Here is a 25,993-nt window from a genome sequence, read left to right as displayed (position 1 = left end):
CCCTGCAGAGAAGTGTTATTTATACCTTGGGCTATATCTCAGTATATTTAATGACCTCACCCTTATACTGTAATGGCCCTGGTGGCTGAAGCAGTAAAAGTATAAATTGTTTTCCCAAATGTATCCAGGGATCTAGTTCTTTTATCATTCAGAAGAGTAAGATGAGTAATCCCAGCAGCTGTTTATTTTCACCCGTTAAGAGCATAAAAGGTCTACAAACCTATGGTCAACCACATTTTTAAGTGAAATTTACACTGCTCCTGATTCTTGTAAAATAATATCATGTTTGTTTCGGGCATGTGGCATAAAAAACAGGATTCTGAGAGGAATCAATAAGAGGAGGGGTTATAACCATATCGGTAGCTTAGATGGTAAAGCCTTTCCTCTGTCCCAGATGATCCAAGTTTGACTAGAACCTTGGTAACTGGTAGCTGGAGGAATAGCCAAGTGGACATATGAGTGGATCTGTTAGTATCCTATTTTGTATCTCATGGGGGAGATACCACAGTTGATCACCAGGGAGGATCACGACCTGTACTAAGAATAGACAGCACCACAAACCAGGCACAGCATGTGTGCAACCGTCTATGTATTCCCAAATGTAAGAATCGAGAGAAAGTCACAGCCGTGGCATGGATGATAGGGTTAAAGAGAAAAAAAAAGATTCCCCATGGATAACGGCACCACTCCTGTCACTTTGAGGGGGGAAAAATGAGTTGTAGAGCTCTTGCCCCTAGGGAAATAAATGAGTCTACAGAAGGGTCAGGGGGAGTTACACTGTCTGAGTGAGATATGGGGACAATACAAACAGATGGAGGGATTACTACCACTTTGAACTCCACTAGATTAATGGGGAGGATAACAATGTTGTAGATCATTGAAAATGTTCTTTAATAAGATTAGGTCTCACTAAAAGAAACATATCATGGAAGGAACCTTCATCCCTAGAGTCTGTATTATGGCCAATCAGAATAAATCATCTTTTTATATCTTTGATGGATATAGGAAGAGGAGGAAGCCTTTTGGTCATCACATTTGCAACAGAACAGGCAGAACGATTAAGGGCTGAAGATGTCAACAAGCCAGCAGAAATAATATAAAACATTGCTCCTAAACCCTGGTATAATCAAATGCAGGCACTGATGTCCAGGAAAGTGACATCCAACCCCCAATGATGCCTGAACCCCCTGTGGCATGACACTGGATGCTCATTTCCAACAAGAATAAGCTGGGGCCTGTACTGGTCTCTGCACCACCCACACTATCCAGTCTCTGGACACCTGCATATAAAGGCAATAAATTTAGCAGGGAGAGTGGAAAAAAACCTCAGACAGCATCTGTAGACTTATGGAGAAGTAGAGAAGGGGGTTATCTTGACCTGGATTGCTGGAACCCTATTATCCAGGTTGAAGAAAGGTTTTTTAAATCACAAATCCTTCACTTTCTGGAGATATCATGAATATAGTTGTTATGCTTACAGCAGGTCGCTACTCAGCTACTGTACCCCCCATAACTCCCCTATACAAGCAGTGGGGTGGGTATGGGGATCAGATGACAATCACAGGACACTTATTTGCTGATTGTGGGAGTTAGTATATATACCATATTTGTGTGTGTGCTATATCATTCAACATACCAGGCTTAGGCCTCTTGGTCACCACCACCACCACCACCTGCCTCTGTCTGGGATACGGACTAAACATTTATCAGTTTTAGCATTTTGCTTCCGTTGATATTTTTTCTGTTTAGGAAATTCAGATGAATCAGGACGAATAGAAACTGAATAAGAAGATGGAATATGGATGTTATGTGATCCTATCTCGCCTACATTCTGAATGATGGGTTCGGAGCCGATCCCTCGGCTCCGACTCGGCACGCTTATGCCAAAGAGCGAAGTCTCTTATTGGCTGAGCTTACTATATCCCAGGATGCATCACCACCAGTCCCCCAGATCTCGTTTGCCGCTTCCCTGCGAAGACGTGGTCTCGAGCTGGCTGGGCTAAGTAGTTTATTAAACTAACTTTTCTGTCAGTTTTTTGCTGTTTTTGCTCAAAAAAGCTGTTTTAACAGCTATCGCTTACTTTGTGTACGATTTGGACTTGAAATTGTTGTGTGTGATTGAGTTCAGTTTGTTTTCGGCCCCCCTCCATTCAGGGCCTTCCCGGACTGTTAATATTTGAATTACAGGGTCTCTAATAATTGTTCAGTTGGGTTAGAGTTACCTGTTCTTGTTACAGGAAGAGTTGGATTTATTTATTACTGTAAGCTTATATCAGTAGTTAAAATTTAGTGTACTTTCCTGTCAGAGTGACTAGATTTGTGTATCAACATGTCTCAACCCCATAGGCCTTCGGGCTTTAAGAAATGTTCTAAATGTGCTTTTAAGATGTCTGTTACTGATGACCATCTACTGTGTGTGTATTGTTTAGGGGCAAAGCACTTGCAGGAGTCATGCAGCGTATGTCACGCTTTTTCCTCCAGGGTCCTCCAGGAGAGGAAAAATAAATTGATTCTCAAAGGCTTGATTAAACCCTCTTTCGAAGAAGCCTTGGCTTCCTCTCCGACTCCTGCCAAAAAGAAAAGGGCTTCGGCTCCGACCAGTCCGTCGGACCCGACTGCCAAGAGACCTAGGCAGGCCTCTCCTTCGGCTCCAAAGACTTCGGAGCCGAGGTCGGAACGGTCTGCCTCGATGCCTCCAGTATCGACTCCTCGGGCTTCGGAGCCGATGGCTGGGGCATCGAGAGGCGGGTCTCCTTCGTCGGCTCCACTGCTCTCGGAGCCGACAAGGGTCGCCCGCTCAGACACTTCCTCCTCGGCGCCGAAGTCTACCTCGGCACCGATGGAATCTGGTGTGTGTTTCCTCGGCGCCGATTCTCATCGAGTCGCCTCGGAGCCGGTCCCCTAGTCCCTTGGGGCCGAGGGAGAGGTCTTCTCGAACCCGTTCTGTTTCCTCTCGGTCTTCGAGAATGTCGGATTCTGATATAGACAGGGTGCTCCAAAGACTTTTCCAGTCTCCAGTCTTCCAAAAATTTGTTTCGGTTCCGACCCAGTTGGCCTCGGAGCCGATGACCATGACCCACCCCATTGCCATTCCTCCTCCGACTGCTTCGGCTCCGTCGGAGCAGGTGCTCTTGGAGCCGGTGGAGATCTCAGGGTCGGCTCCGACCCTTACTCCAACCCGGGCCCTCGGATCCGAGTTTGGTACGCGGACTTCTTCGGCTGGACCCGAGGGTGATGTTTCGGGACCTTTGCTTTCGGTTCCGAGTCTCCCTCTCGGTGCTTCGGCTGCGGGACTTCCGTCCGCCATCATGGCCCCGGAGACCGGATTCTCCCAGGATTCTGGGGGTCCGGCTTTCAGGGCCATGAGGAGTGCCTTGGCCAAATCCTCTTCGGCCATCTCTCCGGTTCTACCAGCACCTTCCCTGGGCGTGGATACTGGGTCTTGGGCAGTTCCCCTGTCCGTAGCCAGCGGAGCCCCGAGGCCTGAGGTTACCCCCAGTGGGGTTCCCTCTTCCTGAGGGTTCTTCGGAGTCATCTCCAGAGGAACCCCAAGGAAGAGATCGTGCAAGAGGAAGCACGTGGACTCCCGAGTCTATTACATCGGACACGGATATGGATGATGCGGAGGGGTCCCTAAGTCGTCCTCGGACGATGTCTCCTTTGCAGACATCTTAGAGATCCTCAAACAACGAGGCGGCTGGATGTCCAAACCCCCCTCTGCGGACGAATCAGTGCTCCTCAAGGCCTTTGGGGCTCAGCCCTCCGCCTCCTGGGTGTCTCCGCCCTTGACGAGCTTCTGGATTTAGTTTGTCGGCGGGAACACCCGGATACAGTGGAACCAGTCCCTTCTCGCCCAAACAAATTCTTATCTGCCCCCCCCGAGAAGGAGTTCCTTACTAAAGGCGTGGCTGTAGATGCCATGGTGGTGGCATCTGCTACACAACAGGACGTGGCAGAGGCTTCAACGTCCATCCATCCTCCTAATAAGGAGTCTAGGAGTATGGATAGGTACGGGAAGCGCACCCTGACTTCAGCGGCCTTTACCTTAAGGTCTCTGAATTATTTGGCACATTTTACCAGGCTTCAGAGGGATCTGGTCAAGGAATTGTCAGACTCCCTCGGGTAACCTACCTGAGCAGCTAGCCCAGTCCGTTAGCTCTCAGTTGGCTATCCTTACGTCAATTGCTAACTCGTCCATGAGGCTCATTTCTTATGCGGCCGAAGGGGCGGGTAGAGCGGCAGGCACAGGCGTTGCTCTACGTAGACAAGCCTGGCTCCGCTTGTGTCAGTTTGCGGAGGCCTTCAAGTCTTCCTTCGCCGACGCTCCCTTTGATGGGTCCTCATTGTTTGGACCCAAGGTGAAAGACACCCTTACCCGCTGTGAGCAAGAGGGAAAAACGTTATCTGCCGTAGGGGCCCGTTATTCCACTCCCTTTCGGCCTTACCCCAAGGCCAAAGGAGGGGGAAAAATGTGGTTCCGAAAATCTCGCAAGTTTTTCTCCCAACAGCAGGAAGATTCCCCGTCCAGAGGCAGAGGGCGGGGAAATTTTTCAGGGAGACGCCGTCCCAGAGGCGGCAGAGGGCCCCGCAACTCTGGAGACCGCGAGTCCTTTCGTGGCTCTTCAGCCTCCCATACGACATGAGGTATTGCCCGGCTGTGCTGCTCCGGAGCCAGTCGGGTGTCGTTTTGCCAAGCACCTAGAAGCCTGGGAGTCAATCACTCAGGACAGATGGGTGCTTCGGATAATTGCCGGAGGTTACACCATCCCATTCAAGTCCTCACCCCCTTCGTCCAAGAGAATCCCGGACCCACCACCCGGTCAAAGGGAAATAGCAGCCGCAGAAGCTTCAAAGCTGCTAGAAAAAGGAGTCATCCAACCGGTCCCCACAGACCAAATCGGATCAGGAAATTACTCAAGGTTCTTTTTAGTGCCAAAAAAGACAGGGGACCTGAGACCAATATTGGATCTCAGCAGACTAAACCTATCCGTCCACGAAATCCAAATTCGAATGGTCACGTTGCAATCCATTCTCCCGTTGTTGGAGAAGGATGTTTGGATGTGCTCCATAGACCTCAAGGACGCCTATTATCACATACCGATACATCAGGCGTCCAGAAGGTACCTGCGCTTCAGCCTGGGAACCAGTCATTACCAATTTTGTGCTCTGCCCTTTGGTCTCACCACAGCCCCAGGGTGTTCACCAAGTGTTTGGCAGTAGTGACGGCTCACCTGAGGAGTCTTGGATTCCAAGTGTTTCCCTATCTCGACGACTGGCTCCTGACTGCCACCACCAGGCATCTACTTATGGACAACCTCAAAGCCACCATCTCCCTGGGTGTTTCCCTAGGGATTACATTCAATTGGTCAAAGTCTGTCTTGCTGCCCTCTCAGCGCATAAAGTTTATAGGAGCAGAGATAGACTCAAGATTGATGCGTGTCTTTCTTCCTGCCGAAAGGATTCGAACTTTACAGGGCCAAGTTCTAGCTCTGATCTCAAGATCCAAAGCCCCAGCCAGGATGGTCCTACAGGTTCTAGGCTCAATGTCTGCCACGGTGCTGTTAGTTCCTCTAGCAAGGTTACACATGAGGATTCTTCAGTGGCTCTTATCAACTCAATGGTCCTTTCAAGATCTTCCCCTCAATCATCACATCATGATTACGGAAATATGCAACAGGGACCTTCGCTGGTGGCTTCAGACATCCAATTTGGATCAGGGAAAACCCTTTGTTCTCCCCCCTCCAGTGGCTACCCTGATGACAGATGCCTCCCAGATAGGGTGGGGGGGGCATTGTCTGGGCAGGCTAGTTCAGGGATCCTGGCTTCCGGACGAAGCTCTTCTCCACATCAACGTGTTGGAGATGAGGGCTGTACTTCTATCCCTACAGGCCTTACACAAGTTCCTTCCTCACGGCATCATCGCCATCCACACAGACAACATGTCGGTGGTTTGGTATCTGAACAAACAAGGAGGGACCAGATCGTATCCCCTTTGCAGAGAGGCCATGAGAGTGTGGGAATGGGCTTTAGCTACCAACCGCTTCTTGGTAGCGACCCACATCCCGGGAAAGTCAAATGTATTGGCGGACAAATTAAGCAGGACAATTCTCTCTCCTCACGAATGGTCTCTAAACCGCAGTAGCAGCCCAGGTTTTCAAGAGATGGGGGGCGCCGTGCTGCGACCTATTTGCGACTCCACAAAACACCAAGTGCCAAAGGTTCTTCTCCTTGATTCCACATCAGGAAGTACCAGCCATGGATGCTCTAGCACAACCTTGGCCAACAGGGTTGCTTTATGCTTTTCCCCAATTCCACTCCTTCCCAAAGTTATTCAAAAGCTTCTCAGCTAGGGTCTTCAATGATTCTGATTGCCCCATACTGGCCTCGTCAGATATGGTTTCCTTACCTGAAAAAGCATGCAGTGGACGATCCGTGGACCTTAGACATGATCCCGGATTTGCTAATCCATCAGTCGGGACATTGGCATCAGTCCCTTCAATCTCTGAAATTGACAGCTTGGCTCCTCCACTTCCAACCTTAGTTAGAAGTCACACACTAGACCCGGAAGTTGTACACATTTTATCTTCGCCCACAAACCTACCACTAACAAATTGTACCTCAGTAAGTGGAAGAGGTTTGCTATCTGGAGCTCAACTCAAGGGCTTAGACCCTATCACTGCTCCTGTCCCAGAGGTTTTGAAATTCTTAACATCCCTATTTAATCAGGGATCTTCTGTCTCAACTATTAAAGTTCAACTAGCTGCTATCTCTAAATTCCATGAATCCACGGATCCTCCTTTGATGAGCAGCAGATTATGCAAAACATTCATTAAAGGTGCGAGCCTGTTAAGACCACCAGTTTTTCATCCTGCACCTCCGTGGGATCTTGATTTGGTGCTGCGCATTAACATCTCCCCCCTTTGAACCGGCTGCTACGTGCGAGTTAAAATATCTGTCATGGAAAATGGCATTTTTAGTGGCTATTACTTCTGCAAGAAGGGTCTCAGAGCTTCAAGCCCTGTCTATTAAACCACCGTATTTGATTTTCCACAAAGATAGAGTATCACTTAGGCCTAATCCATCCTTTGTCCCAAAGGTCTGCTCTAGTTTCTGTCTTCAACAATCTCTAGAACTACCAGTTTTCTTTCCAAAATTCTCTAATGAAGCAGAATACACTCTCCATAGATTGGATGTTCACAGGCAATTACGCTTCTATTTAGACAGGACTCAGCAACCGTAAGTCAGACCAGTTGTTTGTGTCCTTCTCAGATAATAAATTGGGCCAAACCATCACAAAAGCTACAATCTCAAAATGGATCAGAGATTGCATAACTCAGGCCTATTCTTCTTGAATAAGCAACTTGCATCATCTATCAAAGCTCATTCTACCAGAGCTATGGCTACTTCTATAGCTTTTCATTCCAAGCTCGCTATTTCGGAAATTTGTGCTGCGGCTACTTGGTCCAACCCGCACACGTTCATTTCCCACTACAAATTGGATGTGGCATCGAAAGGACGAGCTTCATTTGGTTCCACGGTACTCAGGAGTGTTTTCCAGTGAGCCACCCAGGATTCAGGTGCTAGGGACGCTGTCCCATCATTCAGAATGTAGGCGAGATAGGATCACATAACATCTTTTAGTTATGTACTCACCATAACTTCAGATGTTTGGGATCCATCTCGCCACATTCCTGATACCCACCCTCCTTCCCCTGCCTTGCAGATCAGAAGAGATTGAACGGTTTTGAGCTCTACTGTTTTATCTTGTTTCATCTGACGATGTTATATAAGCAGGGTATGCATGTGTGCATGTATGCGGACAAACTAGATCTGGGGGACTGGTGGTGATGCATCCTGGGATATAGTAAGCTCAGCCAATAAGAGACTTCGCTCTTTGGCATAAGCGTGCCGAGTCGGAGCCGAGGGATCGGCTCCGAACCCATCATTCAGAATGTAGGCGAGATGGATCCCAAACATCTGAAGTTATGGTGAGTACATAACTAAAAGTTTGAGACACAAACCTACTATATTAAAAAATTAAATTCATAGTCCTTCCTGTTAGTCGTTTTGCTAAAAATCATTCCTTCAAGCAAAACTAAGACTTTTAAGGTGATAAATTTGGAAGGGGGGGGGGGCATCTGACATCCACAAGAGCATTTAAGTTTCTCTGGGGATGTCATGATAAAAATACATACACGGCAGTATTTTTTTTTTTATTGAAATATCATAAAAATACCAAAAACTACTACAAAACTACAAGAAAGCTGCATTCTTAAACGTTTTTTGAATCCTGGCCTGGAGAAACGACTACATAAACTTCGTGAACTGATCACTTTGTTCAGTGGCAAAATAACTAAAATGGAATTAAATTATGTGGCTATTTCTTCTTTGCAGGAAGCCCCTTCTAATAGTCATAGCACAAAGCTGAAGCCATGTATTTACTGAAATGTCCAAGTCCTTAAAAATATATCTGGAGGACTGATATCCTGTTTTGAATTTCTGCAGGAAATTATGGGAATTTACATACCTTCGAAAACAAATGTCAGTCAATTCAGGCAGCTATCAAACTTCATTAGTAGACAAAGTAGACACAGTCTGATTGCAACAAATGACTTTTAAATAATGTGTTGTCTCAGGCTATAGTGTTAAATCTAAACAGTCTTGGTCCCTTCAAAAATCTATTTATTTTTTCCTCTAAAACATTTATTTTAAGCAAAAGTCTAAAATTACCTTTGTGGACATAGGTTTCTGGAAGCTAACTTCAGCCTCTGTCCATATACCTTTTGAAGTCGATGGGGAAGACCAGATTTTTTCTCGAACGATCAAATTCTCTTCATATAAATAGACAGCTAAAGTAGAGGTCACTTTACTGTAACCATACATGGCATAAAAAAACCTCAGGCAGTACTTCAGGTCTTCTGGCAGAGTAGGACCATATAGGTGTCTAATATATCCAGACTGAAATCTTGATGATTTTGTACTGGTTAGTAAAAAGTAACCTGAAAAACAAAGCAAAATGATATATTTGCACACAGTTCAAAAATAAAACAGCAACATTTAAGATAATAAAGACATTTAAGAGGTTATTTTATAGTCTGCTGACTTAGTCTAACATTTTTACTTGTGGTATTAACTCTATGGTTACTAATAAAGATCCATTCTGCAGCCATGGGTTTGTTTGATAGTCTCTACTTGAAAGCTGTCTACTGGAGAGTCACTCAATCTGATGGTGTTGCAGAGAGGTACTTCTGCCTTGTGAAAAGCTACAAAGTTCAATTATATTATAATGGACAGATGAACATAGACAGTAGGGCAGTCAAAATAAAATACAAGACAGCAGACTAACATTTGGTAGTAATACTGTAGAAACATTTGATGACAATATTAAACTAATTTCAAAAGTCAAGATGAGAATAATGAATTAAGTAGCAGCACTGCAGAAAAATGTAAATGTAAATGCAATGTCTGTTTATGCAGTTAAGGCAATGATAGTAATCACAATGAAATGCAAAACTGCATACACTGATTACAGCAATGAAGTACATCAATGTACTCAACAGCGTCAGTGGCTCACTGTGTAGCACATTTGCCTTTGCTGGTGAAAGATCAGAAGACTGTGTGTTTTATTTGCACACCTCATGCCTGCATTAATTTTCCTATACTGGCTTGGTAATGCAGCATAAGAAGGTGTTGCACTCCTGAAGTGCCACCCTTCGGATACGACACTAACCTGAAGCTCCACATGCGTAAGTTAGTGGTGGATGTACAAGATTCCGTAGCATTTACTCAAAACAGCCTTCAACATGCACATATTTACAAAAATTTTACGTATTTACTTTATTTCTTGTATAACAAAAAAATAATTGAAATATTCCATAATTTTGCTTTTTATTAATCTTATCGGAGCTTTTTTTCATAACCAAAATGTAACTTTCGTTATAATTTCATTCAGTATCCACTGCTTATTATATAAAATCCAGGGCATCTAGTTTTCCATGTAAATCATAAAGAAAAATAATTTTATGTATGAATTTCAAATTCCCTGTCTTACTTTTTCCTCCTGTCCTATACACAAGTCTAAACACATCTTTCTAAAATACCACTGCTACTGTTTCCACAAAACCTTTTAGTCTTTTTTTTTTAATTGTAAATAGAACATACATTTAGTGTTTTTTAAACCCTGTATCCATCTACTATATGTAACCTTTCTTCGGATTTTTCTGTATTTCATTTAATCTTTTATGGGAAATCAATCTAATGATATTCTCCACTAAACAGCTTCCTGCTCCCACACTTCTTTATGACAAATTTGTCATCTTAACAAGTTAATTTTATTTTTAGATTCTTCAGCACACTAAATACAATGGTTGCATTATTTCCTCGTCATACTTTGATCTAGCACCTGGGTTCCACCTTTTTCAGATGTTAAAAGTCACCAAATCCAGGAAACTGCGGTTCCTGATCCAGAAGAGCTACAATAAACAGAAACCTTCTGTAGTGCAACCCAACAGTCTGGTGGTAAACATAACTCAAGCACTAACTTCTATAAAAAGCAAGGCAATCTTCTTCTAAGTAAGGGTTTCCTTTTGCATGCACAGGTAGTAATATTAATATGCCCCAGATTCAGCTTGATCTGCAACATTTCTATTAGACAGTACACCCCACAAATCATTTTTACAATGAAACTTCTCCCCCACCCCACAGAATAAGCTGAAGACAATACTACTAAAATGATATTTTGTCAGCCAATGTAATAAACACACAGGGTCGGTGTTAGCATTTTGGAGGCCTGCAGCAAATGTCACGTCAGGGGGCCCCCTGGGCTTTCCAGTCCAAGTACCATCCTGTCACTGTCACCCCTCCTATCTATCCTTTTAGTTTATGCTGCAAACTTCTAGGAGTAGTACACACAGACTAACCTGTAGCTACAATGCTCTTACATTACTACACTACATTGGCCCATCTCGGAAAGGAACATTTACAGTTACTGGCATTTAGTTGCAACAATGCTACATTACAACAACTCTACATTCAGTCCTAACCACCTGTATATTTGCCTGATATCTGATTGTGAGGAAAGTGAAAGGGAAAAAAATTGCAGTAATGTATTCTACTTTTTTGCCCCTAAGCAGTACACTGCCACTACAGGAGCTAAAGTAACTTTCTTTGTACAGCTCTGAGGTCTGTTAGGAAAGTACAGAAAACAATGACCACACACTCCTCAGCACCCCAAATAAACTACAGCAAATTTCTATAGACAAACATCTGAGCAGACCTGGTTTTAGAATGGATGTGGTGCAGAGCAGAAGCCATTATCAGTTTTATCGTAAGAGGGTCACATCAAAGTCCCATTCAGGTTAAAGAGCATAATCAGAAAATTAAAGCATTTTTTTCATCCTCATTTTCCCCAACTAAAAACAGCTTTTGTGGGGCCCTCACACAGTCAAGTATGATTAAAAGAGCCCCCCTGTATCCATTTATACAGTCTGGGGAGTTGGGGGTCACCACATTCCTAGAAGATCTAAGTATCTGAATATTTTGTGACATTTTTTATGCCTTACTTTTGAAATATAACCACTTGTTAGCTGCATTTTTTTACTGATACCCTGAAGAATAATGTGTCCCGGCATTACTGGATGTGTGCACTGATAAAAATCAGTGATACTTTTTAACACACACACACACACACACACACACACACACACACACACACACACACACACACACACACACACACACACACACACACACACGTCATAGCAATACTAGTTTTTAGCAAGTATCAATACATTGCGTAACACTGGTACTACTACAACAGATCAATGACTGCTGTTAGGCAGTCAAACACCAGCAGGGATTAGTCATTTTATTTACCTCAATGGGGAATAAATGAATACCTGTCACTATCCCCAATTTTGCCTCATAATTTTGCTCTGTCCCAATAAATCCAATCTGTCCCAGGTTTTATACTTCTTATTGTCCAAAAAATGCATGTTGATGCAAAATGTCTTACTCTAGTAACCTTTTAAGTGAATTAGAGTAATATTTAAAACAGGTGTCTCATTTTGAGCCTTTATTCTGCTATTATTCTGGCCACTGAGCAGAATTCTTCAACAAAGAAGCTGAGAGCTATAGTATCTGGTGTTCTACCGGTATTTATAAAACTCCCTAAAAGAGAATCCATCCCTGAAGATCAGAAGCATCAGCTCTTCTTAAAATCTAAGGTTTGCACTGATATCAGTCACTCTGGACTACTAATCTCTCTAGTACTCACCTTGCTGATGTTCATTATCAGCTGTATCTTAACAGGGTCATATCACATCCCTGTTCAGGTTAAAGATTTCAATCAAAAATTAATACATTTTTTCTCATTTGTCCCCAACCAACAATAGCTTTTGTGGGGCCCTCACACAGTCAAGGATGATTAAGGCCCCTCCTGCAGCCACGAGTATTGCAGGTACCTAAAGTTGGCTATGTTATTAGTTCTAGTGGACAGGATGTCCATCAAGAGGGTTTAACTAAGCCAGGGGCATTATGTCAATTGTAAAATATTTAATGGAATTGTAAAACCTGTTACCTGACAAAACACTGTTACTATAACTAAAGATTTTTGAATTTTGAAGGAGATATAAATAAGAGTTATTGCTACTCACCTGGTTTATTAAGTATACACGCTTGCTGTACTAGCTTTTGTTGGTTTGGCAGACATGTTACAAAATATCAACATAAGATAACTTACTGAGGTTGGGGTCGCCAGCTAATGCAGGGTTGGCTGGTGCCTAAATACGGCTATGTAAACACACTGTCAACTTTAATTTTGAGTATAAGAGTTAATAAACATGTTCTTGACTATACCTAACTTGCCTATATACTACAGTTTTTTATAAAATAGTTTGTCAGGTACCAGAGGTTCGCTAAAGATACCTGCTTTATTGTTAGTTTCTGAAAAGAATGTAAAAGGTAAAATGAAATGGGTATTCAGAAGTCATGCAGCTAATGTACTGTTATGTAATTAAGGCGTAATTTGTATATATCCCACAGGCCTCCACTACAGCAGATTTAAGGTATTACACAATGAAGACTCTAGCTTGGCTGGCTCTTTCTTGCAATTTTTCTCAGTCTGACTTTTAAAATTAGTTTAATATTGCCATCAAATGTTTCTATAGTATCACTAATAAATGTTAGTCTCTTAGCCTGTATTTTATTTTCACTGCAATACTGGTTATGTTGTTCATCTGCTCATTATAGTATATTAACTTTGTAGCTTTTCACAAGGCAGAAGTACTTGTCTGCAACACTGTCTGATTAAGTTGCCTGCCATACAACAAACTGATTACTTGTACTTCCTCAATGTTGAGATGGAAATATCTCTTAGGGAAGAATGTTTGAAAAGAAGCATGATTTTAAAACAAATATATCGATGTGAAATAGTGATTTTAAAGGGGCCATTATTACAGTTCACCTTTACCCGCATCTTTAAAATGCCATCTTGCTGAAGTTTGCCCCTTACCCCCATGGTAGTGCAATCTCGGAGTTGGTATATTTAGTTAGGGGACTCTGGGTTTTGTTTTGTTTTGTTTTTCGGGAAGGCCAAGAGGTTACTTACCTCGGGTTGGAATGTTAGTGTTCCGGATGTCGGTCTTCTGGTTTCTCGGTGTATTCGTTTTGGTGAAGTGAATGTCGGCGATGTGGTTTTTCGGGTAAGTGAAGTAGATATATATATATATATATATATATATATATATATATATAAACACACACACACACACACACACACACACACACACACACACACACACACACACACACACACACACACCAATATCTGTTTGTACATATATTCAAATATTCTATACTTGGAGGTTGGCAGTTTCTTTTCCATTACTTAAATGGATTAAAGATCCAACATGCATGTCACACATTCCAGGGCACACCTCTTTTCTCTGTAGCAGATCTGATGAGTTCTAAAAACTGACAACAGTCTGAAATTGTCTTCATACAAACAGCAGGATGATTGCACTTTCCTGATTTCTTAAAGAAAAAAATAGGTACAAACTGCATTTGACCTACTGCAAGCCAAGGTATGCACATGTCCCACACATACACGGTACGTTAGGAAGTGATCATTACCACCATATTATATTAACAAATGTAATAAAATAAATAAAATAAAACAAAAGATTATACTGGAACATTGCAAGAATAACAGCATTAAAAATCACTCATTTTATGGACAATTTAACTTGTATGCCATCTATTTTTTCATACTGAGCAGAAATTTGCAAAATTAATTATCTATATTTTAAGCAAGCATATTTTAATAATTTTAAAAGAAAATCAGATGACAGGCTAGTGTTTGTATAAAAGCTGTTCAGATTCCAGTTAGTTACAAAATATGTGGAGTAATTTGTAACTTGTACTTTGTTGTCTTTTAGATGTATTTTCTTTTATTTTACAAAGAAATCATGAAATAAATGTCATATTTGCTCTTGCTACCTCCTGAAGTTTAAAATGCAAGAAGAGCACACACACAACATATAACCTTAGGTGTCTAAATATGAAACTGCACTCATTGCAAGCATTCCTAACCCTGGAAAATGCTGACATCTGTGCAGTCATAGAAACCTGGTTCAAAGCTACGGAGAGCACCCCAGCCTTACCTGGTTTCTCATCCTATCATACATTCAGACCCCAAACTGTGGGCACTAAAGCCAAAGGAAGTGAAGTTTCAATATACATTAAAGACATACACACCTCCAGGCTGGTCAAACAGTATGACACACAGGAGACACTCCAGGTGCAGTTAACCACTGACAAGACCACTATTCAAATCATAGCTAGCTACCGGCCCCCAAATCTGACTCAAGATGCCCAATCCACCTATTTGGACCTGTTCGAATCTATCAAGATTCAACCCTTTACCCTTATCCTGGGTGACTTTAACTACCCAAACATAGACTGGATGAACTTACTCATGCCAGAACACAAATACCCAGATATTCCTTGATTTTGTCAATGCAAATGCCTTGGAACAGCTAGTCGATACCCCCACAAGGGGTGATAATATCTTGGACTTGGCATTAACCAACATGAGTAACCACTGCAGCATCTCTATAGTATCATTCTCCCTAGTAAGATCCGACCACAAAGCGGTCACTTTTGAAGTCAGCATCTTGCCCAACCCCCCCCCCCCCCCTTTAGCTAGGATCAGACATGAAAACTTCTCCAAAACTGATTACAGTCTCCTGAGGGATGGTATAAACAGCTTCACAGCCCACTCCCCCTCTGTAGGAACAGGCACCAATATCCAAAACTACACCAAATCACTATACAAGCATTTATATAGATGCATGGAATCAGGAAAATCCCGACAGGACTAAATTGTCCTCTGAAAACTAAACCTGTCTGGTGGACATCTGCAATATATAAACTCTACAACAAAAGGAAAAAAATTGCTGTCCAAGACCAAGAAGGAGCAGGTGCCTAATTGGAAGCAATGTCTCCTTAGCCTGAACAAGCAAATAAGAGCACTAGTGAAATCCTCCAAAGCAAACTTCGAGTCCAAATTGGCCACATCTACTAGAGACAATCATAAGGCCTTCTTCACGTATGTCTGCAGTCTCAAAGGAAGCACCCAGATCTGTTCAAAACTGGTGGCTAATGACACCACATATACAAATGCCGTAGATATAGCAAACTTGCTGGTTGACAGATTCAGCAAAAACTTTACCCCTCTGTCCTCCCCCATCAGTAAATCAGGACATCCCCAGTACCTGCCCCCTTCCCCTTATATCTAGGGAACAGGTCATTACTGCTCTCTCAAAGGCAAACAATACAACATCCCAGGCTGCATCCTACGTGAACTCAGGCAAGAACTTGCAGCACCACTAGGCACCCTATTCAACCAATGCCTGAGTACTGGCTTTGTCCCAGCTGAGTGGAGGACAGCCATCGTCATCCCTTTTACACAAAGGTGGAGCATCCACCGATCCGTGAAATTATAGACCCATCAGCCTAAATAGCCCGATCTGAAAGGCCATGGGATGGATTATCATGGACCTCAGTAACAAGGCCATTGGCAACCTCCAAACACTTGCTCCCACACAGTTTGGCTTGATGTCTGCTAAATTTGGTCGACTTCTTTGAGACAGTCACCAAAGCCAAGGATGAGGGGAAGACTGTGCACACCACCTACTTTGACCTGGCCAAAGCCTTTGACACTATTTCCCATTCAAGCATAATAGATAAAATCTCTCAACAAGGCATCAATCCATATGTTAAAAGATGGGTAGCAAACTGGCTCACTGACAGAACCCACAGTCAAAATAGGGGAAGCCACCTCAAGCAGTAGACCTGTAACAAGTGGCATACCCCAGGGGTCAGTCTTGGGGCCTCTGTTATTTGAGATATACTTTTCTGAGGTGCAGGCCAAAACCAGTGGGCTTTGGCTGACCAAGTTTGCAGATGACTGCAAACTGGGTGCTGTCATCAATTCCTCTAGTGATGTGGACATCCTCCAAGGGGGTCTTACTCAGACAAATAACTGGTGCCAGAAACATGGTCTCAAGCTGAATACCAAAAAATGCATCATCATCATCCCCTTTGGGGAGAGTGACATCCACACAAATTATCACATTATTAACAACGTCCTAAGCACTCAATCAGTCGTGAGGGATTTGGGTACACAGGTTGATAGTAACCAGACTTTTGACCACCATGTTGCTTCCATTGCACAGAAAGCCTTCTACATGGCCCACCTAATAAGTAAGGGTAATCCAGGGACAAGGAGGTCATAGCATCCCTGTATTCTTCCCTTATAAGGCCCATTATCGAGTACAACATCCCTTTCAACATGCACCTTGCAAAGCAGATGAAGCAGCTGGAGACACCACACAGGTTCCTCACCAGGAAAATCCAGGGCCTCAAACATCTACCATACACAGATAGGCTAAAAGCCCTATCCCTCTACTCGGTTTCATACAGACTTCTCAGAGGTGACCTCTGTCTGGCATACAAAGCGTTCACGGACCACACGTTGATGGGACTGTTGCATATCCGCAAGTCAAGCTCCAATCGAGTAACCCGCACGTGCGGCCTCAACCTGGTCTTTCACATCAAGACTTGTTAGCAGGACAGATTTGTATCCCAGAGACTCCATCTATGGAATAGACTCGCTCTCCACATCAATCAGAGTACCTCTTTACCCTTTTTAAGTGCAACCTGGATAACTGTATGGGAAACAGAAAATATACCCCTGGGATTCCACCCATGTCCCTGCTGGACAGGGGCATCGAGTGCTGATTTGTCTAAACATGGGCTAAACTCTTGGCTAGGCTTATAAAAGCCTCAGGGCCAATAACCTAGTAACCTCCTATGACCCTATGAAATCCTAACTAAAACTGAATGTTTCCAGCTGCAAAATAAGATTTTTTAACCTCATTTTCTACTTATCACTTTTATCTATTATATTTAGGCTATCACTTAACTTACATTTATCCCTTTTATCTGTTATATTCGGGCTGTTACTCACCTGTATTTATCCCTTTTATCTGTTATATTCATGCTATCACTTACCTACAACTCAACTACATTTATTAGTTTTATCTGTTATAGTCAGGCTATCACTCACTTACGTCAGTTCAAGGAACAGTAGCTAACTTAAGTTTCTGTATATTTCATAGTCATTTTGCCTCCCTACATTGCAGACAAGACATAGCCACAACATTTTTTTGAGTGAAATGGCCTGAACCTTACAACAGAACAATCTTCTTCTTCTTTTGGCTTTTCCTGGTTACAGGTCGCTACAGCGGATCACCTGTCCGCTCAGGATTGGCAGTGGAGTTTTACAGTGTCGAGTTGCCAGCCCGGTGCCCAACCTTCTACAGAAGGCACACACACGCACTCACACCTAGGGCCAATTTGGAGTGTCCAATCCACCTACAGCATGTCTTTGGAATGTAGGAGGAAACCGGAGCACCTGGAGGAAACCCACATGACCACAGGGAGGACATACAGACTCCGCACAGAAGGCATCCCAGCCGAGGATTGAACCGGAGAACCTCTTGCTGTGAGGCGACCTTCCAAAGGAACAATATGTTGAATTTGTGGCTTTCTGACATCTAAAAGCCTTAAACTCAATTTACTTTTCTTTCTCTCTTTGAGAAGGTGTGCTAATCACTGAAGCCAGGAAATGATGTCCCACTTCATATTTTAACTAATTTCCTTGAAATCTAGACCACCTTTTCATTTCTATTCTTTATTATAGCTATTCCCCTTAGCTTGTATAGTACTGTTACAAAAATTTCAGGAAGCTATCATTGATAACATTGCATTGGCATACTTCTCTTAAACAGGTTGCACTTTATGTTCACACTGGTTGTGGAATTAAAGACAATATTACTGGGTTACACAGTAGTTATTTATGTGGGCTTATAACATACCGGATCACCTGTACAAGGTTAAACATGGATTAAAAAAAAAAGAGAAATAAAAAGTGTAGCTATTGAACTGATTGCTGCCTTACATGGGTGGTAATAATGTGAGTTGATGAGGGATTCAGAAATGCAAGGATATAATTGGAATGGTAATCAAGAAACATTGTCATTATTTGCAGATGATATCATTTTGTACCTGACAAAACCAGAAAAGGACATTTCAGTGTTGTGGAACATTCTGAGGCAGTTTCAAATTTTTACAGGCATTACCTGTAAACTATGTAACCACACACAAACTGGTTCAGCAATACCCATATTTATGAGAACATGATAAAATTCAGTGCTTAGGAGTGTGGATTAAAAAGGATTCTGTTATGGCAGCTAAGGATATGAAAGAGACCAAACGAGATAACACAAAAAACGAGAATTTGGAAAAAGGAATAAAACTATCTTGTGGATAGGGATAGCAAGATACAAGCAGTGAGAATGTTTTAGTCCCTTTAGTTTTATACACAGGTCAGGCATATTTTTATCAACCAGAGAAGAAGTTGTGGATATTAATAAAGAGTTGAAGGATTTTATCTGGGAGGGGAAGAGAGCAATAGTCAAGTGGGATAAGTTGATTCTTCGCAAAAGGTGGTTTGGGATTACCTGATTTAAAAGGGTATTTCAGAGCTACACAGGTAAGGCACAACATAGCACAAGCACAAAGCTATAATTAAAAGTGGATAGGGATAATGATGAAATGGGAAAGCTCAAGAAATAAGGAGAGACTGGGATTTTGGATGCAGATTAAGGAGAACAACAATAACCATACAGAAAAGTATATTCATAAAGTAGCAGAAATTATTCTAATCATACCTCTCAACCTCTTAGAACAAGAAGTCTGGACAAAGCCATACACAATGGGGGAACAAAGCAGAAAAATAGGGACAATTTGTAAGTATTGCTCTTACAAACATAAAAGTTGATAGAATAACAGGTTTTGCATTAGCATGAATTTTTTGAAGGGTATACATACATACATACAGATATTTCAAGCACGAGCATTAATGCCCCTCTAGTTTGCCAATATAACAAAACACTTATTCCCATAAGTATCCAGGCTGTTTTTAATAAATATCTAAACTAGTACTTGCTTTAATGTAATTTGTTAATCTGTTCCATGCATCAGCTACTCTGTCAGAGAACCAATTAATTAGCATAGACCACTTCCTCAGAACGCCTCATGAGCAGAGACAGCTCACTGCTGTGCAGCACCATGCTGTGGTACAGCACCATGGTAGGGCTATAAACAAATCATAAATGGTCACCATGAGGAGTAAAATGAATTTATCCCTCACTGTAACCTTTCTGAACTCCCCTCCATGTTTTAGTAACTCCAGGCTAAACCTGAAAATCAACCATGGAAACCAGTGCTTTACCCCCATAGAATATATACAATTGTGTTAATAACAACTGTGTGTTGCTTAATTGGGAATGGTAGGATGGTTGACTGGAGTAAAGGATGCTAAACAGAGTTTCTGACTAGTTGGAAGGAGACTTTATGTTAAGCAAAATATTATACGAGTGAGAGAGACCAATTAAATGAATTCAAATTAAATACATACATAGAAACATATAATACATAAAATAACCATGTGATGCATGTTTATTGCCTAGTTTTATTAACCAGCACAACTGTATACCACAACCAGGCAGGGTCAAACTGGAAAATATATTGCCTGACACATACTGTGAAACCTACGTTGGATTAAGATCTCATTTTCAAGCATTATGATGGTAGCATATCTTTTGGCATAATGTACAAATTGCATATATATTAGCCCCTTAAATCAGTTTCACGATAATTTTGTGAATTATTGGACTTCCATAACAATGTTATTGCCTAACATTAAGATTTGGAAGTGCAGTATAATTACATCAGTGTGATCATTTTGCACTGTTCCTACAGGTGTTCTCTGGCACCCTTCCCCACAGATACACTACTTTATCAAGTAGTGAACCAGTGGCAATCTGCACATTGGTCTAAAGAACAACTGCGGCATACCGGAGTATTATTTATTATACTCACCCAGTGACTGGCCATCCCACAAGAAATCATCAAGTTGTATTTGAATAATCCAATTAATTTTATACTTAAAACTGCATAAAATTAAATTAAACTGAAAGTGGTTACATTAACGCTTTCATATGATGGCCTAAAAGTTTCTGTACAGCTATAAGTAAAAGTGAAAACAATACAACAGAATGAAAAGCTCTTCACGATGGGATACAAGAATGATGGACAATGCCTCAGAAGCAATTGCTCCCTTTAATTTTACTATTGTTTAAAACATGTTTAGCAGGGTAGAATACTGATCACGAGTCCAATGTCGGTCTCATCTCGGGAATACAAAGTCATAATTACATGTTATGAGAGAGAGCAAGATTATAATAAAAATACATATCTGTAAAACACCATCATCAGCAAACAAAAATAAAAACATTATATACAATTGTAATATACATTATTTACAACAAACCAAGATAAATCTCATTTTGAAAGTGAGACGCCTGTGTGATAACTGAGTGTTGTCTAAGTGAGAATAAGATAGGTGACTGGAGTAAAGGATGTTAAACAGAGTTTTTGAACAGATGTTAGGAGAAGTTATGTTGAGCAAAAGATTATGTGAGTGAGAAATGTAGACTAATGCAACAGAACTTGCCATATGGGGGCAACAAGACTGTTACTACTAGAAGAAAAAGACAGTGAATGTAACTGATTAGGTGGTATGGTTGCATGACAGGATATAGCATTTGGCTGATGACAGCAGGTGCACCCTGAACTGACTCCTACATTTTGGATAAGAGGAATTGTTTTTCATTTGTGGGGAAACACCTTTGCAGAGTTTTAGGTCTAGTATAGAGAAGCAGGGATCTGTAAAATGGAGTTCATTTTCAGGGGGCTGTGGTATTGGGGCAGAGTGGTTGTGGTGTCTGAGGCTATAAGAGGAAGGCTGTCAAATTAGTTTAGCTGTTGGGGAGATAATATTTGGATGACTAGGAGGCTGAATAGTTGAGATCCTAGGAGAAGTTGAACCCTTTGCTGAACACGGAACCATTTTGCTTTTTCAGTGGTTTACAATGGTATTATTTTTTAAGGGACCGGGTAATAAATTTACAATTTTTTTAATTATTGTTTCAATACATGTGTGTGGAGGTGTTTTTGATGTCAAGGCTATCAGGGGGAGGCTGTATTCAAGTTGGGAGCATATAATGCCTTTGCCTATATCTGTTCGGGAAGTTTTAGTATAAAAGGGGAATATTTTATTTGCAGAAATTACTATAGAATTAACCTTTTTCATTTGGTTGTCAAAGTGGAGGGAGGAGTTAAAGGAGGGATCTAGCCAAATGCCAAAGTATTTAAAAGAAATAGTGCTTTCTATGAGGGTACTAAGGTTACAGACATGCAAACAGTTTTGCTACTGCTTGGAGCCAAAAATCTCAATTTTGGTTTTGCTGAAATTGGGACTAAGGCTTTTTTTTTGGAGATCCAAAGGACTGGGGCAGGAAGTCTGCCATCACGTCTTTCTGGAGATTGGGTACTGAGCTTTTATGCAAAATGGTACCATGTCATCTGTGCAGAGAAGGGGGGGGTGAGGAAGTTCAATGGGAAGTTTATTTATAAAGATGAATAGTAGAGGTGCAAGCATGGAACCTTGTGGTAATTCCATTCTGAAGACTGACGAATTGGGAAGTCAAGTTTGATTTTTGATGGAGAAGTTATGATTGGTGAAGTATATCTGAAACCAAGGCAAGGAATTGGGACTTGTATCTACATTTAGTAGGTGATGGAGGAGGATGTTGTGGTCAGTGAGGGTAAATATTTTTGAATGGTTGATTAAGATGTCACCAGTGAACTGGCTTCTGTCCATAGCTAGTAGTATTTTATTGACTAGGGTTCATAGGGTTTTGAATGTGCACTGAATGGATCAGAGCCTGTGTTGTTTAAGGGAGAGGGTGTTATAGGTAGTGATGTATTTGGCGAGTTGAACACAGAATTTTTCTAGTTTGCCTATGGCTTGTACTGGGATGTTTTTGTTGGGTTAGACTGCTTTGGGATTGGGCTGATAATGCCTATTTTCCATATATTTGGTATGATATTTTATGTTAAAGACTGAAGATGTACTGCATGGGGGTTTTGAACAAGTTCTTGCAGTGGTATGCAAACCAAGGACAGAGACCATCTGTACCAGGTGGGCTGTCTGTTCTTATTTGTTGCAGAAGAGGTTTAAAGTCTCTTGTTTTGACTTGCTTAAAGTCATCATCTTCTTTTTCTTTCAGCTGCTCCAGTTAGGGGTCGCTACAGCAGATCATCTATTTCCATTTCTTCCTGTCCTCTGCATCTTGCTCTATCACACCAACCACCTGCATGTCCTCTCTCACCACATCCATAAACCTTATCTTAGGCCTTCCTCTCTTCCTCTTACCTAGCAGCTCCATCCCTAGCATCCTTCTCCCAATATACCCAGCATACCTCCTTCAGCACATGTCCAAACCAATGCAATCTTGCCTCTCTGGCTTTATCTCCAAACTGTCCAACTTGAGCTGACCCTCTAATATACTCATTTTTAATCCTGTCAGTCCTTCTCACACCAAATGCAAATAACATCTAACTCTGCCATCTCCAGCTCTGACTCCTGTCTTTTTGTCAGTGCCATTGTTTCCAACCCATATAACATAGCTGGTCTCACTACCATCTTGCAGACCTTCCCTTTCACTCTTACTAGTACCCATTTTTCACAAATCAATCTTGACACTCCACCCTGCCTGCACTCTCTTCTTCACCTCTCTTCCACACTTACCGTTACACTCTGAACTGTTGATCATATTTAAACTCATCCACCTTCACCAACTCCACTCCCTGCATCTCCGCCATTCTTCTGTCTTCCCTCATTCACCCACATATATTCTTAGTCCTGCTGACCTTCATTCCTCTTCTCTCTAGAGCATATCTTCACCTCTTCAGGGTCTGCTCAACCTGTTCCCTACTCTCACTACAAATCACAATGTCATCTGCAAACATCATAGTCCACAGGGACTCCTGTCTGATCTCGTCTGTCAACCTGTCCATCACCACTGCAAACAACAAAGGTCTCAGAGCTGATCCTTGATGTAATCCCACCTCCACCTTGAACGCATCCATCATTCCTACTCCAGGCTTCACCACTGTCATACTGCCCTCGTACATATCCTGTCGCACTCTTGCATACTTCTCTGCCACTCCTGACTTCCTCATACAATACCACAACTCCTCTCTAGGTACCATCAGAGCAAATATCGCATCTGTAGTGCTCTTTCCTGGCATGAAACTATACTGCTGCTCCCTGATCATCACCTCTCTTCTTAATCTATATTCCACTACTCTTTCCCATAATTTTATGCTGGGGCTGCTTAAAGTAAAACTGGGTAATGCAGAGAGGTGGTTCTGGGGTGGGAATGAGAGGGTCAGTATGAGTGTTTGAGAGGGTGGGTAGGTTGGAGAATGTAAAGATAGTAGGCTGTTTTGAATATCCCTTCCTGTGAATCGATTCACTTTTTTTTCCAGAAGAGAAATGTTTTAGTGATTCAGACAAGGATTTTTTAAATGTTTTCATATGTTGACCTTATTTGTTGTTGTACTGAATTTTTTGTTAGGTTTCTGAGACGGAATTATTGTTGCCTATTGGTAGGGGGGGATTGTTTTTCCATGCTTGCCATGTGTCATCTCTTACGTTTTAAAATGGATTTCAGTTCAAGAGTTAAACAATCATTTTTTCGTTTGTTTGTAGAGTTGATAAATTAAAGGGAAGACTGTATCCTGGAGGGGTCTGAGTGTTCTAATTAAAGCTTCTACAGCAAGGGTAGGGTTGTTTAGGTTCAATATGAAAACCAGTCTGTGTTGGAGAGGGCTTGACAGGGTTTTTGATGTGTCTGTCTCAAGCATGAATAAGATTAATTTGGGGGCACTTTTTTGGTGGGGGCTATGTATTGTAAAGCTTACTGTGCAATGGACACTAATAGCAGAAAGGTGGATGATAACAATTGACAATAGAATAGACTGGGGTCATTGGTGATGATCAGACCTAACAGGTAATGTTTGTTAGTGATGATGTCAGGTTGCATGGAATATCATGGCAGTTCTTAAGGTTGAAGTCAAGCATACATAACATACTGGCTGGAGAGAGTATATACAGGCTGAAGTCATCTAACAGAATGTGGTAGCTTATGTTTCCTAGACAGGATGCAATTTCTTGAATTAGTATTTGGAATTTACTAGTTGTGGAAGGAAGAGAGCAATAAGCTATTTAAAGTTGCAGATTTTTTGGTAGTTTGTAGAAGCAGCGAGTTAGGGGGCAGAGAATTTGTTAGCTTAGGATAGCAGTTGAAAGTCTAGATTAGTTTTAGAGTAAGAAGGTTCCACTATTACTTTGTGGGCAAGGTCTAACTTCTATAAAATAATTACAATGTTGGAAAAGTGGGGCAAGTGTGGGTTGTCTTTTTCAGTCCAGGACTTGGTAACAGTTAGAATGACAGGTTTGTGCAGTTTAAGGACAGTGTTAACCTGGTCTTTTTTGATATGAAGGCTTTGTACATTTATTAATAAACACAAGAGTCGGGATTGGCCAGAGTTGGTTTCAATACTACTTCTGATGAGTAGAATGAAAAGGATTGGTGTATGGTTGTATAGTCTTTTAGGGAGTTTTACTGCAATTTTTGTGTGGTGAAAAAATTACATGGAGGTGGGTATATAGATAGGGGGTTGGTGTTTTATTGGTCACACTGGGTTTTGGATGACGGAGGATATGACAGTGGCTTGGAAGTTGCTTGAGGGTTTGGTGAGGTTGTTTGTATTGGGAGTATACGTTATAAAATGAGGGTTAAGGGGATATTTGTGGTACTGTGTGCATGTGTGTAACAGTTTAATGCCGTTTGTTGTGTATACGAGTACGTAGGAATGATATGGCTTGCAGTTTGATGTGTTTGAGCAGTGTGATATTCATTATGTGTGACATGGACTTTGGTATTTGAGCTGTGCTATATTAGTTGTGTTGTGTGATCACAGTACGACTTGGATTGGAAGCAGTGGTTAGTTACTGCATGGTGCAGTACTTGTACGGTAATGGTGCGAAGTGTGCTATATGTTTAAAGCACCATGGTGTGTGACATAATCAAAAGGGGAGGAGAATGTTGAGTATAAATGTAGTAATTAGGGAGATGGCTGGGGAAATGAGGGTGGGAAGGAGAGCAAAGTGGGTCACAGCAATTGAACTAGTGGGAACCAGTCAGTCTGAGTATGTCCAGAACCAAAAGAAGCCTGTGTTATTGAGGAGAAGTAAGTAAATGCACTATGTGTTTACCAGAAATGTGAGCAAAGTGCAAATAAATATAGGGAAGAGTTTACACTTTGGGAATCTAACTCTGTGCAGAACTGATAATACATATGATGCATACAGCTACAAGGGAAACTGTAGCTCAGGAGTCAAACAAACAGTGGAGGATGCTACTGCACAACCAGGACCTTTCATAGACACAGA

At 41.8% G+C, this 25,993-nt stretch overlaps 1 protein-coding gene across 1 annotated transcript in view; it reads right to left on the bottom strand.

Moving 5' to 3' along the window:
* MAMDC2 (MAM domain containing 2) overlaps positions 1-25,993 on the bottom strand; it is a 1,373,080-nt gene that overhangs the window by 354,383 nt on the left and 992,704 nt on the right. The window contains exon 9 of the mRNA XM_044064367.1: positions 8,731-8,999. Coding sequence (XP_043920302.1) covers positions 8,731-8,999 — 269 coding nt within the window. The remainder of the gene's footprint in view (positions 1-8,730; positions 9,000-25,993) is intronic.

The sequence above is a fragment of the Protopterus annectens genome, chromosome 2.part2, assembly GCF_019279795.1.
Source record: "Protopterus annectens isolate FY-2018-M chromosome 2.part2, PAN1.0, whole genome shotgun sequence".
NCBI classification, from domain to species: Eukaryota; Metazoa; Chordata; order Ceratodontiformes; family Protopteridae; genus Protopterus; species Protopterus annectens.
The sequence above is the reverse complement of the archived record's forward strand: the minus strand, read 5'-3'. Positions and strand labels throughout refer to the sequence as shown.